Source organism: Coregonus lavaretus, assembly GCF_964263955.1.
Source record: "Coregonus lavaretus genome assembly, chromosome: 23".
NCBI classification, from domain to species: domain Eukaryota; kingdom Metazoa; phylum Chordata; class Actinopteri; order Salmoniformes; family Salmonidae; genus Coregonus; species Coregonus lavaretus.
The window spans coordinates 7,185,150-7,201,348 of record NC_140010.1 but is presented as its reverse complement, the minus strand read 5'-3'; the positions used below and the strand labels follow the sequence as shown (position 1 = coordinate 7,201,348).

Sequence of the window (16,199 nt, the reverse complement as noted above, 5' to 3'; positions counted from 1 at the left end):
CTCTCTCTCTCTCTCGCTCTCTCTCTGTCTCTCTCTCTCGCTGTCTCACTCTGTATGTCTCGCTCTCTCTCTCTACTCTCTCTCTCTGTCTGTCTGTCTCTCTCTGTCTGTCTCTCTCCTCTCTCTCTCTCTCTCTCTCTCTCTCTCTCTCTCTCTCTCTCTCTCTCTCTCTCTCTCTCTCTCTCTCTCGCTGTCTCTCTCTCTCCCTCTCTCGCTGTCTCTCTCTCCCTCTCCCCCCCCCCCCTCTCTCTCTCTCTCTCTCTCTCTCTCTCTCTCTCTTTATGTCTCTATGTCTCTCTCTCTCTCTCTCTCTTTCTTTGTCTCTGCAGGTCCGTGATGGCAGTGGCTGTGTGTGCAGCTGGTCTGCAGGCTCTCCTGTCTCTGCTACTGCTGGGTGAGCCGTCTTATTTACTAACCTGTCAGTCTGGGACAATATGAGGTACTGCTGGAAATCACAGGCACATTTCAAAAGATAAAAGCACAACTTGAACCCCACCCAAGATAATGCATAACCCACGTTTTAGTTAGATCTCAGTGGGTAATAAAAAATATAAAAACAGAATTAAGATCCTACATCTGTAGGTTACAGGTTTCTGATCCATATATCACTAAAAACATTGTTGTCATCCAACAAAAGACTATTGTGATAATCTGAGTAATGTAGCTAACTGAGAGTTAATATGCTGTGGATGTTTGCAGAAAGGCTCTGTGGTACTGGAACGGTTCCAAACCCATTGATGGAACTTTAGTCGACCGTCTGTTCAATTACACTGCATCAAATGTTCCTGTGCTGGAACAACAAAGACAGAATGACTCTGTGTTGGAAGTCTATCTAAGCCTGTGGTTAGTGTACGTGATGTTAGAGGGCCCACAAACTGTCTGTGTCCTTATAGGCTTAGATAGATTAATTTTATTTTTCTTCATGATCGATTTAAAAGGCCTTGATGGGATTTGGCAGATACTGTAATGTACTTGAGTGTGAGAGAGAGTTTGTGTGTGTTTATATACATATATATACACTATACTGTATAGACAAAAGCAGGGGCGCAACTTTGGTTTTAGAAGTGGGGGGGACATATTTTTATCCAGTCAGATAAACACTCCAAACAGCCTACCTGAACGCTCAGAGGTGTCTGCATGGTCCTAAAGCACACCGTGTCTCGTTTTGTATCACATTACAATTATAAAACTGGGTGGGACAAAAACTGGGGGGAGGGGGGGTGTTTGGGGCGTAAATTCCCCAGTGAAATTTGCGCCCCTGTACAAAAGTATGTGGACACCCTTCAAAATTAGTGGATTTGGCTGTTTCAGCCACAACCGTTACATTTACATTTACGTCATTTAGCAGACGCTCTTATCCAGAGCGACTTAGAAATTGGTGCATTCACCTTATAGCCTTATAGTGAATTTTTTTTTTTTTTTTTTTTTTTTGTGGGTGGGGTAAGGGGGGATAGAAGGATTACTTTATCCTATCCCAAGTATTCCTTAAAGAGGTGGGGTTTCAAGTGTCTCCGGAAGGTGGTGAGTGACTCCGCTGTCCTGGCGTCGTGAGGGAGCTTGTTCCACCATTGGGGTGCCAGAGCAGCGAACAGTTTCGACTGGGCTGAGCGGGAACTATGCTTCCGCAGAGGTAGGGGGGCCAGCAGGCCAGAGGTGGATGAACGCAATGCCCTCGTTTGGGTGTAGGGACTGATCAGAGCCTGAAGGTATGGAGGTGCCATTCCCCTCACAGCTCCGTAGGCAAGCACCATGGTCTTGTAGCAGATGCGAGCTTCAACTGGAAGCCAGTGGAGTGTGCGGAGGAGCGGGGTGACGTGAGAGAACTTGGGAATGTTGAACACCAGACGGGCTGCGGCATTCTGGATGAGTTGTAGGGGTTTAATGGCACAGGCAGGGAGCCCAGCCAACAGCGAGTTGCAGTAATCCAGACGGGAGATGACAAGTGCCTGGATTAGGACCTGTGCCGCTTCCTGTGTAAGGTAGGGTCGTACTCTCCGAATGTTGTAGAGCATGAACCTACAGGATCGGGTCACCGCCTTGATGTTAGCGGAGAACGACAGGGTGTTGTCCAAGGTCACGCCAAGGCTCTTCGCACTCTGGGAGGAGGACACAACGGAGTTGTCAACCGTGATGGCGAGATCATGGAACGGGCAGTCCTTCCCCGGGACGTATAAAATCGAGCACACAGCCATGCAATCTCCATAGAAAATCATTGACAGTAGAATTACCTTACTGAAGAGCTCAGTGACTTTCAATGTGGCACCGTCATAGGTATTTTTATTTATTTTATTTATTTGCCCCTTTTTCTCCCCAATTTCGTCATATCAAATTGGTAGTTACAGTCTTGTCCCATCGCTGCAACTCCCGTACGGACTCGGAGACTGTGTGAATCAGGCCTTCATGGTCGAATTGCTGCAAAGAAACCAGTACTAAAGGACACCAATAAGAAGAAGAGACTTGGTTGGGCCAAGAAAAATGATCAATGGACATTAGACTGGTGGAAATTTGTCCTTTAAATTTGTCCTTTGGTCTGGAGTCCAAATTGGAGATTTTTGGTTCCAACCGCTGTGGCTTTGGGAGACGCGGTGTGGGTGAACGGATGATCTCTGCATGTGTATTTCCCACCGTAAAGCATGGAGGAGGAGGTGTTATGGTGTGGGGGTGCTTTGCTGGTGACACTGTCTGTGATTTATTTAGAATTCAAGGCAAACTTAACCAGCATGGCTACCACAGCATTCTGCAGTGATACGCCATCCCATCTGGTGTGGGCTTAGTGGGACTATCATTTGTTTTTCAACAGGACAATGACCCAAAACACACCTCTAGGCTGTGTAAGGGCTATTTGACCAAGGAAAGTGATGGAGTGCTGCATCAGATGACCTGGCCTCCACAATCCCCCGAACTCAACCCAATTGAGATGGTTTGGGATGAGTCGGACGGCAGAGTGAAGGAAAAGCAGCCAACAAGTGCTCAGCATATGTGGGAACTACTTCAAGACTGTTGGAAAAGCATTCCAGGTGACATATAGTCAAAATAAAGAAAAACTCTTAAATTAGTAGGTGTGTCCAAACTTTTGACTGGTACTGTATGCACACACACACACACACACAAACTCACACCACAGGAGATTGGTGGCACCTTAATTGGGAGAACGGGCTCATGGTAATGGCTGGAGCGGAATATGTGGAATGGTATCAAATACATCAAAAACATGGTTTCCATGTGTTTGAAACCATTCTATTTGCTCTGTTCCAGCCATTATTATGAGCCGTCCTCCCCTCAGCAGGCTCCACTGACACACACACACACACACACACACACACACACACACACACACACACACACACACACACACACACACACACACACACACACACACACACACACCACACACCACACACCACACACCACACACCACACACATACCACACACCACTACCTATCTGGCCAGCTATCCTCCAGCTGCTGTTGCCATGGATATCCTAGCCGATAGATGGATGGCTGCAGGTGCTGTGAGAGAATGCCCTGAGGCCTAAGAATCTGCTGGGCTTTGCTGTGTGATGATGGTGTTTGTGTGTGTGTGTGTGTGTGAGTTTGTGTGTGTGTGCGTGTGCATAAGTGCATGTGTGTGTGTGTGTGTGTGTGTGTGCGTGCGTGCGTGTGTGTGTGTCTACCTGTCTGTTTGCATCCATAACATCTATCTTGTAGGCATTAAACTGACTTGAAACAGAGGGACCATCTCATTGGACTAGCCCGTCACACCCGAAGACAGCTGTGCAGTAGCAGAACAGACATGACTGAATAATGTGCTTCTGTCTCAGATCACTGGCAGGGCTCCTGTATGTCAGTGCTACACTGCTTGAAGCTTATCAACAGTGAGCAATAGGCAGGGAGAAGAATGAGGCGAATGAGAAAACAGCCTGGAAGGACACTTAGTAAGACTGGCAGTTTATTTCGATACACATAGTTTGCCCCTCTGACAAGAATACCATAAAATGGCTTCTGTTAATGACAGTAAGAGTCGTCCATGTCTTCTCCATCCTCGTTCTCCCCTTTAAGAACTCTCCGTCTTTTCTCCGTCTTTTCTTTTGTTCTTGCTGTCACTTCCATACTTTGGGTGTTTAAAAAATAAATAAAATCACAGTGGTTATCTCTGTCTTTGTCAGTCTGTCTGTTCTCTCCTTCTCTCTCTCTGCAACCCCCCCCCCCCCCATACCAAACAGTGTTTGTGATTACGTCTGGTTTGGGATGAAGCGGCATCATGCTTTTAGAACACAGACATGGGGATTCTCTATAGGGGGGGTCCGCTTGTGAAAACATTCCAATCTAAATGGAGATGGGAGATATCTTCTGGGGATTTCACCCGCCATCCCTTCCAACCATGCGGCTTAAACACATTATTCCAACTCCGGGCAAAATAAACCTTAGTTTTTTCATACAGCGTTTTCCCCTTTAGGCCCACATTTGTTTTATATATCTACAAATTGGATGTGTTTGAGAAAGGAGGTTGAAATTGAAAGGGAACACAAAAGGATGTGCAAAAATCTGTACAAAAATCCCAAAACAAATTGGAGCTTAGTTGACATAAGGATCTTGAGACTTGACTGTTCTGGTTGATATGCTGTGTGTTTATCTTAGTGTTACAGACGAGCAGACTTAAGTCACAACCATAACGGATAACTACGATGGTATTTGTAGATGACTTGTGTTGAGACTGATGGCAAACACCCATGTTAAGGTATCACTTTTTAAAATGCCAAATTCAAATGTTTTAGGTACAGTACTATGTTCTCCAAAATATGACAATGTAGAGTGAGTAAGGGGGGCCTTCAGAGAAATAATTTCAGATTAAGAAATCGGCTTAAAATATAATAGTTTGTGTTAGAAGGTAGGAACTGTATATCTGCCAGATGTGGTGATGATTTAAGGAGGAAGTCAGAAAGATTGGGGTGGGGGGAGGGGTTGGTAGGAAGCCTTTACCGATATTCCTGTTTCCATGGTTACCCTGAGGCTGTATCTCACGGCAACTGTACTGAGTGAATTACAGATACTTATCTGCAGAGCGATGAACCCTGACCCTTTTACAAAGATAAGAAAGGACAGAGAGGGGGTAGAGATAGGCCACTGTAATGGCAGAGAGAGGGGAAAAAAATAGAAGCAGAGAGAGGAGAGAAAGATAGAAACAGAGAGGATAGAAGCAGAGAGAGGAGAGAAAGATAGAAACAGAGAGAGGAGAGAAAGATAGAAACAGAGAGAGGAGAGAAAGATAGAAGCAGAGAGAGGAGAGAAAGATAGAAGCAGAGAGAGGAGAGAAAGATAGAAACAGAGAGAGGAGAGAAAGATAGAAACAGAGAGAGGAGAGAAAGATAGAAACAGAGAGAGGAGAGAAAGATAGAAGCAGAGAGAGGAGAGAAAGATAGAAGCAGAGAGAGGAGAGAAAGATAGAAGCAGAGAGAGGAGAGAAAGATAGAAGCAGAGAGAGGAGAGAGAGGAGAGAAAGATAGAAACAGAGAGAGGAGAGAAAGATAGAAACAGAGAGAGGAGAGAAAGATAGAAACAGAGAGAGGAGAGAAAGATAGAAACAGAGAGAGGAGAGAAAGATAGAAGCAGAGAGAGGAGAGAAAGATAGAAACAGAGAGAGGAGAGAAAGATAGAAGCAGAGAGAGAAGAGAAAGATAGAAGCAGAGAGAGGGGAGAAAGATAGAAGCAGAGAGAGGGGAGAAAGATAGAAGCAGAGAGAGGAGAGAAAGATAGAAGCAGAGAGAGGAGAAAAAGATAAAAACAGAGAGGAGAGAAAGATATAAACAGAGAGAGGAGAGAAAGATAGAAACAGAGAGAGGAGAGAAAGATAGCAGCTGAGAGAGGAGAGTAAGATAGAAACAGAGAGAGGAGAGAAAGATAGAAACAGAGAGAGGAGAGAAAGATAGCAGCAGAGAGAGGAGAGTAAGATAGAAACAGAGAGAGGAGAGAAAGATAGAAACAGAGAGAGGAGAGAAAGATAGAAACAGAGAGAGGAGAGAAAGATAGAAGCAGAGAGAGGAGAGAGAGGAGAGAGGAAGATAGATCAGAGAGAGGAGAGACAGATAGAAGCAGAGAGAGGGGAGAAAGATAGAAGCAGAGAGAGGGGAGAAAGATAGAAGCAGAGAGAGGAGAGAAAGATAGAAGCAGAGAGAGGGGAGAAAGATAGAAGCAGAGAGAGGGGAGAAAGATAGAAGCAGAGAGAGGGGAGAAAGATAGAAGCAGAGAGAGGAGAAAAATATAGAAACAGAGAGGAGAGAAAGATAGCAGCAGAGAGAGGAGAGTAAGATAGAAACAGAGAGAGGAGAGAAAGATAGAAACAGAGAGAGGAGAGAAAGATAGAAGCAGAGAGAGGAGAAAAAGATAGAAGCAGAGAGGGGAGAGAAAGATAGAAGCAGAGAGAGGAGAGAAAGATAGAAGCAGAGAGAGGAGAGAAAGATAGAAACAGAGAGATGGGGAGATAAAATGAGGGAGTGGGTGAGAGAAAGAGAGAGAGAGTGACTGGAGAGCAGGTGTGAGTGCAGATATGAGTGTGATGAAATTAACATGCTGAAATTTGAATTAATTATCTTTCAAGCCAGCCAAGTGTCTGTGTGTGTGTGTGTGTGCGTGCGTGCTGTGCATGTCTGCAAATGTCCGTGTGACTCTACACTTCCTGGAATCTCAGGTCCTCTCATTCGTCTTCTGCTCTCTCAGTAAGTCATGGGTTCCAATAGACCAGACTGACGAAACATGTCCTTGTCACACTAACCATTACTCCTGTACTGACAGAACTCTGAGCACCTTCCATAGAAATATAATTACTAGAAGGGGACATACCGTTCAAGTGAATATTCTGTGGTGGGTGGGCGGCGGCCATATTGGATGTACCCATATGAGTAAAATCTATTTCTCTGATACTTCCTCTCCTTCTTTCTCTTTTTCCCTTCTTCCCTCAACTCATGACCCTGTCGTTCTTCCTGTATCTCCTTTCTATAGGTATGAGCGAGGCATCCTCCATAGTGAACATGCGTAGAGTCACCCACCCTACCGTACGAGAGCCCCTGGCTGGCATCGCCCACCTCCCGTGTGTCTTCACCCTCCAGCCCAGTGAGCCCAGCCCTTCCAGCCAACCTGCCCACATCCAGTGGACCCAAACCTGGATACCGCAGGGTGGCAAGGGGGGTCCCCTGGAGCAGACGGTTCTCTCAGCCAAGGGTAAAGAAAGTAACTTGAATTAAATCCTTTTGCTCTTTGGGGAGCATAGGTAATTCACAAACTTCCTCCATGGGGTTCGGTGTTGAGCAGTTTTCTCCACTTCCTTTAACCTTTTACTCCAGTGGGCTAAATCAGGGTCACTCAGAGTGTTTCTTGGTAGTCTTAAACAAATCTACTTCGAAACAAGAGTATACACCTCATACTCATGGTTATGGGCTTAATACAAGAAAGAAGAGACCTGTACCATGTCAGATATAGAGTTGAAATGTATCCAATTTTGAGTTTTTATGCCAATATTACACTTTATGTACATCACAGAAGACTGACATTTTTCGGCAAAAATAAAGAAGATAATGTTTATTAATTATGAAATTATGAAAAATATTAACAACATTCCATGAGGCCACTAGGTAATTTGACTGCAGGAAAAGGGTATGGATGGTCCTGCTTCTTTAAAATTTTAGGTAGTGATTCAATTATATTAGTTTCAATCAACATTGACTTAAACATGCCATATTTGGGTGTTTGTAATACGCTTAATTTGTTATGACAAAATGATTAGAGGGTTATTGTTTTGACAGTTGAAAAGGTCTATAAACTTTCATAGAAAAATTTGTATTTTTTCATTCTTTCCCAAAGGTGATATGGTGAAAGTGAATAAGGCTTTCGCTGGCCGGGTCAGGTTGCTTGGATACGCTGCTAACAACCTAAATGCTACCATGGAGATCTCAGGCCTCCGTAGCAACGACACAGGCACCTACCACTGCCAGATTGTCATTGTAGACGACTACGAGCGAGACATAGTGCCCCTTGTGGTCACAGGTGAGTGGTTTATAGCTGGTGTGATTCAGAAGGTGAGATACCTTCTTTCCCCAATACAATACAATACATCTTGATTGTTCCGAATAGGTATGCAACAATTACAAGAAGTATCGTCTGTGAATTCTTTAGTTTATTTAGTAAAATACTTATGATTTCCACAACCTTGGAGTAAACTTCATCAATACCTCTGAAAGCTAAATGAATCCATACAAGCTCTTTGTCCCTGTAAATGATCATTAATGACACCTAAGAAACCTCAGTGGGAAAATGTGACATCCCAATATTACACTTTATATACATCATAGAAAACTGAAATATAACTAAACTGTTTGACATAGAAACACCGGATTTTCGTCATAAAAAAATAATAATCTTTATTCATAATGAAATTATGAAAAATATGAATAACGTTCCACCCATGAAGCCAAAGAGGGCACTTTTGGTCATTGACTGCAGGAAAGGGCTACTGACCATTGGTCCTTCATATTGAGTATTGGTACAAAGCCTCCTTTTTATATTATTAATCATATAAATATCACAATGATTACTTTCTCCAGTCTTACTTTTCTCTGCTTCTGTTTGTATTTTCATGATGGGGTTCATATTAACAGGCTAATAGTCCGTAACACTGTAATTAAGTGCATGGATTGAATACCAAGTACAACTGGCCTGTGGCTGTGACTGCTCTTCCATGAAACGCAGCTAAAAACACACAAAGGGTTTCCAATTGATCTGTTCAGAATGAACCTATTTGGTTGCCAAACTGTGTATCTTTATACTCTCTAAAAGTAGGGCTATATCATGCACATCAGATGTATATATATATATATATATATAATAGTAGATACTATTTCATTATTGTCCTTACTGTAGTGTCCTGTTAATTGTTACTACTCATTGAGTATAATTATTTTTCCTATTATTATTATTATTATTGTTATTATTATTATTATTATTATTATTATTATCTATTTGCGTCATCATTGATTTGATATGTGTCTATATGTTTGCTTTGGCAATGTATGTGGTAATACTTTCCATGCCAATGAAGCCATTTGAATATGAATTTTGTAAGTGCATAGGAATTAACATAAGTGAGAACACATCTCCTGCTTAGAAAATACTCCACATACTGTAACATTTTGGCTACATTCCAATGTTGATATTAGCATCTCATTTAGTGTCTTACACTGCCACATGGAGAGTAACATTTCATTGGGTGACCTTCATGAGTGAATTAACATCCTAATGATCTAATTGCTTGTACAAGCTCCCATCTGTTTGGCTGAGACAAGGACACACTTGGCATCCCAACACAAACCTGTGTGTGGCTGTTTAATGCGGTATGCTGCTGAAACAGCCCCCTTGGGACCCTAGTGAATAGAGTACTTGTTTATTTTTAGTGAATACAGTTACTGTATGTGTGTGTCCTTGTGGTGTTGATCAAGAAAGAAACAGAAGAGGGAGAGGGTGAGAGAGTGAGAAAGAGAGAAATAAAGAGAGAGATAAAGAGAGAGATAAAGAGAGAGATAAAGAGAGAGAGAAAGGGAAGTGTGAGAGAGAGAAAGAGAAAGAGAGATAGAGAGAGCAAGAGAGAGAGAGAGAGATACTCAATCATGAGGCATCAAAGCCAAAGGAACTGAATAATAGTAAGAAATGCTATAGATGGAAGGAAAGTAGTGTCGAAACCTACCAAAAAACAATTAGGCAACAACAAATTCAGTCCATTCTAGACAACTTCCTGGACAAAACGTTCCACTGTAATAGTGAAGGTGTAAACTTGGCAGTAGAAAACCTAAAAAGTATATTTGACCTCTCAGCTTCCCTATCAAATCTAAAAATCTGAAGAATGCAAAAACCTAAGAAAGAAATTGAGAAACCTATCCAACCAAAAACATAGAGACCCAGAAAACCTGAGCCTACGCCTTCACTATGGTGAATCACTAAAACAATACAGAAATACACTACGGAAAAAGAAGGAACAGCATGTCAGAAATCAGCTCAATGTAATTGAAGAATCCATAGACTCTAACCACTTCTGGGAAAATTGGAAAACACTAAACAAACAACAACACGAAGAGCTATCTATCCAAAACGGAGATGTATGGGTAAACCACTTCTCCAATCTTTTTGGCCCTATAACAGAGAACAAACAGCAAAAAAATATACATGATCAAATGCAAATCTTAGAATCAACTATTAAAGACTACCAGAACCCACTGGATTCTCCAATTACATTGAATGAACTACAGGACAAAATACAAACCCTCCAGCCCAAAAAGGCCTGTGGTGTTGATGGTATCCTCAATGAAATGATAAAATATACAGACCACAAATTCCAATTAGCTATACTTAAACTCTTTAACATCATTCTTAGCTCTGGCATCTTCCCCAATATTTGGAACCAAGGACTGATCACCCCAATCCACAAAAGTGGAGACAAATTTGACCCCAATAACTACCGTGGGATATGCGTACAACAGCAACCTTGGGAAAATCCTCTGCATTATCATTAACAGCAGACTAGTTCATTTCCTCAGTGAAAACAATGTACTGAGCAAATGTCAAATTGCTTCTCATGCTTTGTTGATTTCAAAAAAGCTTTTGACTCAATTTGGCATGAGGGTCTGCTATACAAATTGATGGAAAGTGGGGTTGGGGGAAAAACATACGACATTATAAAATCCATGTACACAAACAACAAGTGTGCGGTTAAAGTTGGCAAAAAACACACACATTTCTTTCCACAGGGCCATGGGGTGAGACAGGGATGCAGTTTAAGCTCCACCCTCTTCAACATATATATCAACGAATTGGCGAGGGCACTAGAACAGTCTGCAGCACCCGGCCTCACAATACTAGAATCGGAAGTCAAATGTCTACTGTTTGCTGATGATCTGGTGCTTCTGTCACCAACCAAGGAGGGCCTACAGCAGCACCTAGATCTTCTGCACAGATTCTGTCAGACATGGGCCATGACAGTAAATCTCAGTAAGACAAAAATAATGGTGTTCCAAAAAAGGTCCAGTTGCCAGGACCACAAATACAAATTCCATCTAGACACTGTTGTCCTAGAGCACACAAAAAACGATACATACCTCGGCCTAAACATCAGCGCCACAGGTAACTTCCACAAAGCTGCGAACGATCTTAGAGACAAGGCAAGAAGGGCCTTCTATACCATCAAAAGTAACATAAAATTTGACATACCAATTAGGATCTGGCTAAAAATACTTGAATCAGTTATAGAACCCATTGCCCTTTATGGTTGTGAGGTCTGGGGTCCGCTCACCAACCAAGAATTCACAAAATGGGACAAACACCAAATATAGACTCTGCATGCAGAATTCTGCAAAAATATCCTCAGTGTGCAACGAAAAACACCAAATAATGCATGCAGAGCAGAATTAGACCGATACCCGCTAATTATCAAAATCCAGAAAAGAGCTGTATATAACCACTTAAAAGGAAGCGATTCCCAAACCTTCCACAACCTTCCATCACCTACAGAGAGATGAACTTGGAGAAGAGTCCCCTAAGTAAGCTGGTCCTGGGGCTCTGTTCACAAACCCAAACAGACCCCACATAGCCCCAGGACAACAACACAATTAGACCCAACCAAATCATGAGAAAACAAAAAGAGAATTACTTGACACATTGGAAATAATTAACAAAAAAACAGAGCAAACTAGAATGCTATTTGGCCCTAAACAGAGAGTACACAGTGGCAGAATACCTGACCACTGTGACTGACCCAAACTTAAGGAAAGCTTTGACTATGTACAGACTCAGTGAGCATAGCCTTGCTATTGAGAAAGGCCGCCATAGGCAGACCTGGCTCTCAAGAGAAGACAGGCTATGTGCACACTGCCCACAAAATGAGGTGGAAACTGAGCTGCACTTCTTAACCTCCTGCCAAATGTATGACCATATTAGAGACACATACAGTGGGGGAAAAAAGTATTTAGTCAGCCACCAATTGTGCAAGTTCTCCCACTTAAAAAGATGAGAGAGGCCTGTAATTTTCATCATAGGTACACGTCAACTATGACAGACAAATTGAGAAAAAAAAATCCAGAAAATCACATTGTAGGATTTTTTATGAATTTATTTGCAAATTATGGTGGAAAATAAGTATTTGGTCACCTACAAACAAGCAAGATTTCTGGCTCTCACAGACCTGTAACTTCTTCTTAAAGAGGCTCCTCTGTCCTCCACTCGTTACCTGTATTAATGGCACCTGTTTGAACTTGTTATCAGTATAAAAGACACCTGTCCACAACCTCAAACAGTCACACTCCAAACTCCACTATGGCCAAGACCAAAGAGCTGTCAAAGGACACCAGAAACAAAATTGTAGACCTGCACCAGGCTGGGAAGACTGAATCTGCAATAGGTAAGCAGCTTGGTTTGAAGAAATCAACTGTGGGAGCAATTATTAGGAAATGGAAGACATACAAGACCACTGATAATCTCCCTCGATCTGGGGCTCCACGCAAGATCTCACCCCGTGGGGTCAAAATGATCACAAGAACGGTGAGCAAAAATCCCAGAACCACACGGGGGGACCTAGTGAATGACCTGCAGAGAGCTGGGACCAAAGTAACAAAGCCTACCATCAGTAACACACTACGCCGCCAGGGACTCAAATCCTGAGTGTCCCCCTGCTTAAGCCAGTACATGTCCAGGCCCGTCTGAAGTTTGCTAGAGTGCATTTGGATGATCCAGAAGAGGATTGGGAGAATGTCATATGGTCAGATGAAACCAAACTATAACTTTTTGGTCAAAACTCAACTCGTCGTGTTTGGAGGACAAAGAATGCTGAGTTGCATCCAAAGAACACCATACCTACTGTGAAGCATGGGGGTGGAAACATCATGCTTTGGGGCTGTTTTTCTGCAAAGGGACCAGGACGACTGATCCGTGTAAAGGAAAGAATGAATGGGGCCATGTATCGTGAGATTTTTAGTGAAAACCTCCTTCTATCAGCAAGGGCATTGAAGATGAAACGTGGCTGGGTCTTTCAGCATGACAATGATCCCAAACACACCGCCCGGGCAACGAAGGAGTGGCTTCGTAAGAAGCATTTCAAGGTCCTGGAGTGGCCTAGCCAGTCTCCAGATCTCAACCCCATAGAAAATCTTTGGAGGGAGTTGAAAGTCTGTGTTGCCCAGCTAAAGCCCCAAAACATCACTGCTCTAGAGGAGATCTGCATGGAGGAATGGGCCAAAATACCAGCAACAGCGTGTGAAAACCTTGTGAAGACTTACAGAAAACGTTTGACCTGTGTCATTGCCAACAAAGGGTATATAACAAAGTATTGAGAAACGTTTGTTATTGACCAAATACTTATTTTCCACCATAATTTGCAAATAAATTCATAAAAAATCCTACAATGTGATTTTCTGGATTTTTTTCCCTCATTTTGTCTGTCATAGTTGATGTGTACCTATGATGAAAATTACAGGCCTCTCTCATCTTTTTAAGTGGGAGAACATGCACAATTGGTGGCTGACTAAATACTTTTTTTCCCCACTGTATTTCCCTCAGATTACAGCGATCCACAAAGAATTTGAAAACAAACCCAATTTTGATAAACTCCCTTATCTACTGGGTGAAAAACCACAGTGTGCCATCACAGCTGCAAGATTTGTGACCTGTTGCCACAAGAAAAGGGCAACCAGTGAAGGACAAACACCATTGTAAATACAACCCATATTTATGTTTATTTATTTTCCCATTTGTACTTGAACTATTTGCACATTGTTACAACACTTTATATATACATAATATGACATTTGAAATGTCTTTATTCTTTTGTAACTTCTGAGTGTAATGTTTACTGTTGATATTCATTGTTTATTTCACTTTTGTTTACTATCTACTTCACTTGCTTTGGCAATGTTAACATACGTTTCCCATGCCAATAAAGACCTTAAATTGGAATTGAAATTGAATTGAATTGAGAGAGAGAGAGAGAGAGAGAGGAAAAGAGTGAGAAAGAGAGAGAGAGAGAGAGAGAGAGAGAGAGAGAGAGAGAGAGAGAGAGGCAGATAGAGAGGGAGAGAGAGAGATAATGTGTCTGTCCGTCACCTCACCTCTGTGTCTCTCTCCTCAGGTGTGGTATTCCATTACTGGTCTCCTAGAGACCGTTACGCCCTCTCATTTGATGACGCCAAGTGGGCCTGTCAGGAGAACTCCGCCCTCATCGCCACGCCGACCCAGCTGTGGGCAGCGTTCCATGACGGCTACGCCAACTGTGCTGCCGGATGGCTCTCTGACCAGACCGTCCGGTGAGGACACAGACACACAACTCACGGACAAACGCACGCACACACACACACAAACACACACACACACACAGAGCTGCCCCAGTTACACCCAAACACTCACTTATCGACAAACTCAGACCGCATTCTGTTTGGAGGACAACCATAGTTTGAACATTGGAGTGCAGGCTAGTTTTCTCTGGCTCTGATCCTAATAATGCTATCTCCACAGCTATCCTATCCAGTCACCAGAGCTTGGTTGCTATGGACACCAGGAATACTCGTCTGGTGTGAGGAATTATGGGAAGAGAGACGCTAATGAGCTGTTTGATGTCTACTGTTTCGGCAGGGAACTGGATGGTAAGACACACGCAGACACACACACGCACACACACGCATGCACACAGACACACACACACACACACACACACAAACACTTCTGAGCTCAGGGCCGGACTACCACATCTAGTGTATTTGTGTATTTTACTGTATTTATACTTGGGATGTCACTTTTCAACAAGAAAAGTTCAACAATCACTGGAGGACGTCTTTAAAGTGAATTTCCTGCAATTCTACACATTTGGATATTAGGCTGAGAGAACATTTAGCTGTTTTCAATCAACATTTTCTGCTATTCTATACATTTTGCCATGAGGCTGAGAGAACATTTTGCTGTTTTCAAGCAACATTTTCTGCTATTCTATACATTTTGCCATGAGGCTAAGATAAAATGTTGTGGTTTTAAAGCTAATTTCCTGCAATTCTACACATTTTCCAATGGCTTATGACGTGTTAATGTGCTATCTGGGGGGGGGGGGGGGGGGCGACTTCCAGGGGGCCCACAACTGACATGTTCATATGTTATCAGGGCACGTGCCCTCCGTACTCGTTCGGTAATCTGGCCCGCGTAAGTCACTTTCATAACATTGCCTTGTGAAAGCACAATAAAGATTTCTGATTTAGAACCTCCTGTCTCTCTACCCCCCTCTCTCTTTCTCTCTCTCTCTCTCTCTCTCTCTCTCTCTCTCTCTCTCTCTCTCTCTCTCTCTCTCTCTCTCTCTCTCTCTCTCTCTCTCTCTCTCTCTCTCTCTCCCTCCCCCTCTCCCCTTCTCTCTATCCAGGTGAGGTGTTTCATTCCTGGGTCCCAGGGCGTCTGTCTCTGTCCTCTGCTTCAGAACTCTGCGTCTCCCTGGGGGGACAGTTGGCCACGGTGGGGCAGCTCTACCTGGCCTGGACGACTGGGCTGGACGTCTGTTCTCCAGGCTGGCTCTCTGATGGCAGCGTCCGCTACCCTATCACCCAGCCCAGGCAGGGCTGTGGAGGGGATCAGCCAGGGGTCCGGACCGTTGTACCCAACACCAATGGAACCACAACCAGCAGCGGATCAACCAATGCTACGGACGCCACACTCCTCTATGACGCATACTGCTACAGAGGTGAGAATAAAGTCCAGATCTGGATTCCAGAAGAGATCAAAAGGTGTAGCTATGACGAATCGCTATGTCATTCAAATTGATTGCTTGTGAAGTAACCATGACGATGCTGTTGCCCACCATTTCCATGGACGTAACGATAGCAACATGGGTGTTGTTCCTGATGATGTTAAATGCCCAGTGCAGTCAAAAACAAGATTTTCCTGTGTTCTATTTATATTTCCACACTATGAGGTTGAAATAATACTGTGAAATTGTGTAAATGATGATAATGCCCTTTTAGTTTAACAGCTGTTTAAAAAGACCTGAAATGTCAGCCTGTTTTGGTGGGATGGAGTTTTGGCCTGCCTGGTGACATCACTAGTGTGATGCGTGATTTGAAGGAGTCAGGCGCAGGAGGGTAAATCACAGTATACAGAGTTTATTCCGTAATCCAGCGTAACCAGTCCAGTGCGCAAAA

The 16,199-nt window shown here is 43.2% G+C and overlaps 1 protein-coding gene across 1 annotated transcript in view; it reads left to right on the top strand.

The window, feature by feature from the left end:
• Window positions 1-336: 336 nt before the first annotated feature.
• LOC311150660 (neurocan core protein-like) overlaps window positions 337-16,199 on the top strand; it is a gene marked incomplete at both ends in the record, with an annotated part of 81,228 nt that continues 65,365 nt past the window's right edge. The window contains 6 exons of the mRNA XM_084188158.1: window positions 337-394; window positions 6,997-7,215; window positions 7,855-8,037; window positions 14,156-14,330; window positions 14,539-14,666; window positions 15,428-15,742. Of these exons, the coding sequence (XP_084044284.1) occupies window positions 337-394; window positions 6,997-7,215; window positions 7,855-8,037; window positions 14,156-14,330; window positions 14,539-14,666; window positions 15,428-15,742 (1,078 nt within the window). The remainder of the gene's footprint in view (window positions 395-6,996; window positions 7,216-7,854; window positions 8,038-14,155; window positions 14,331-14,538; window positions 14,667-15,427; window positions 15,743-16,199) is intronic.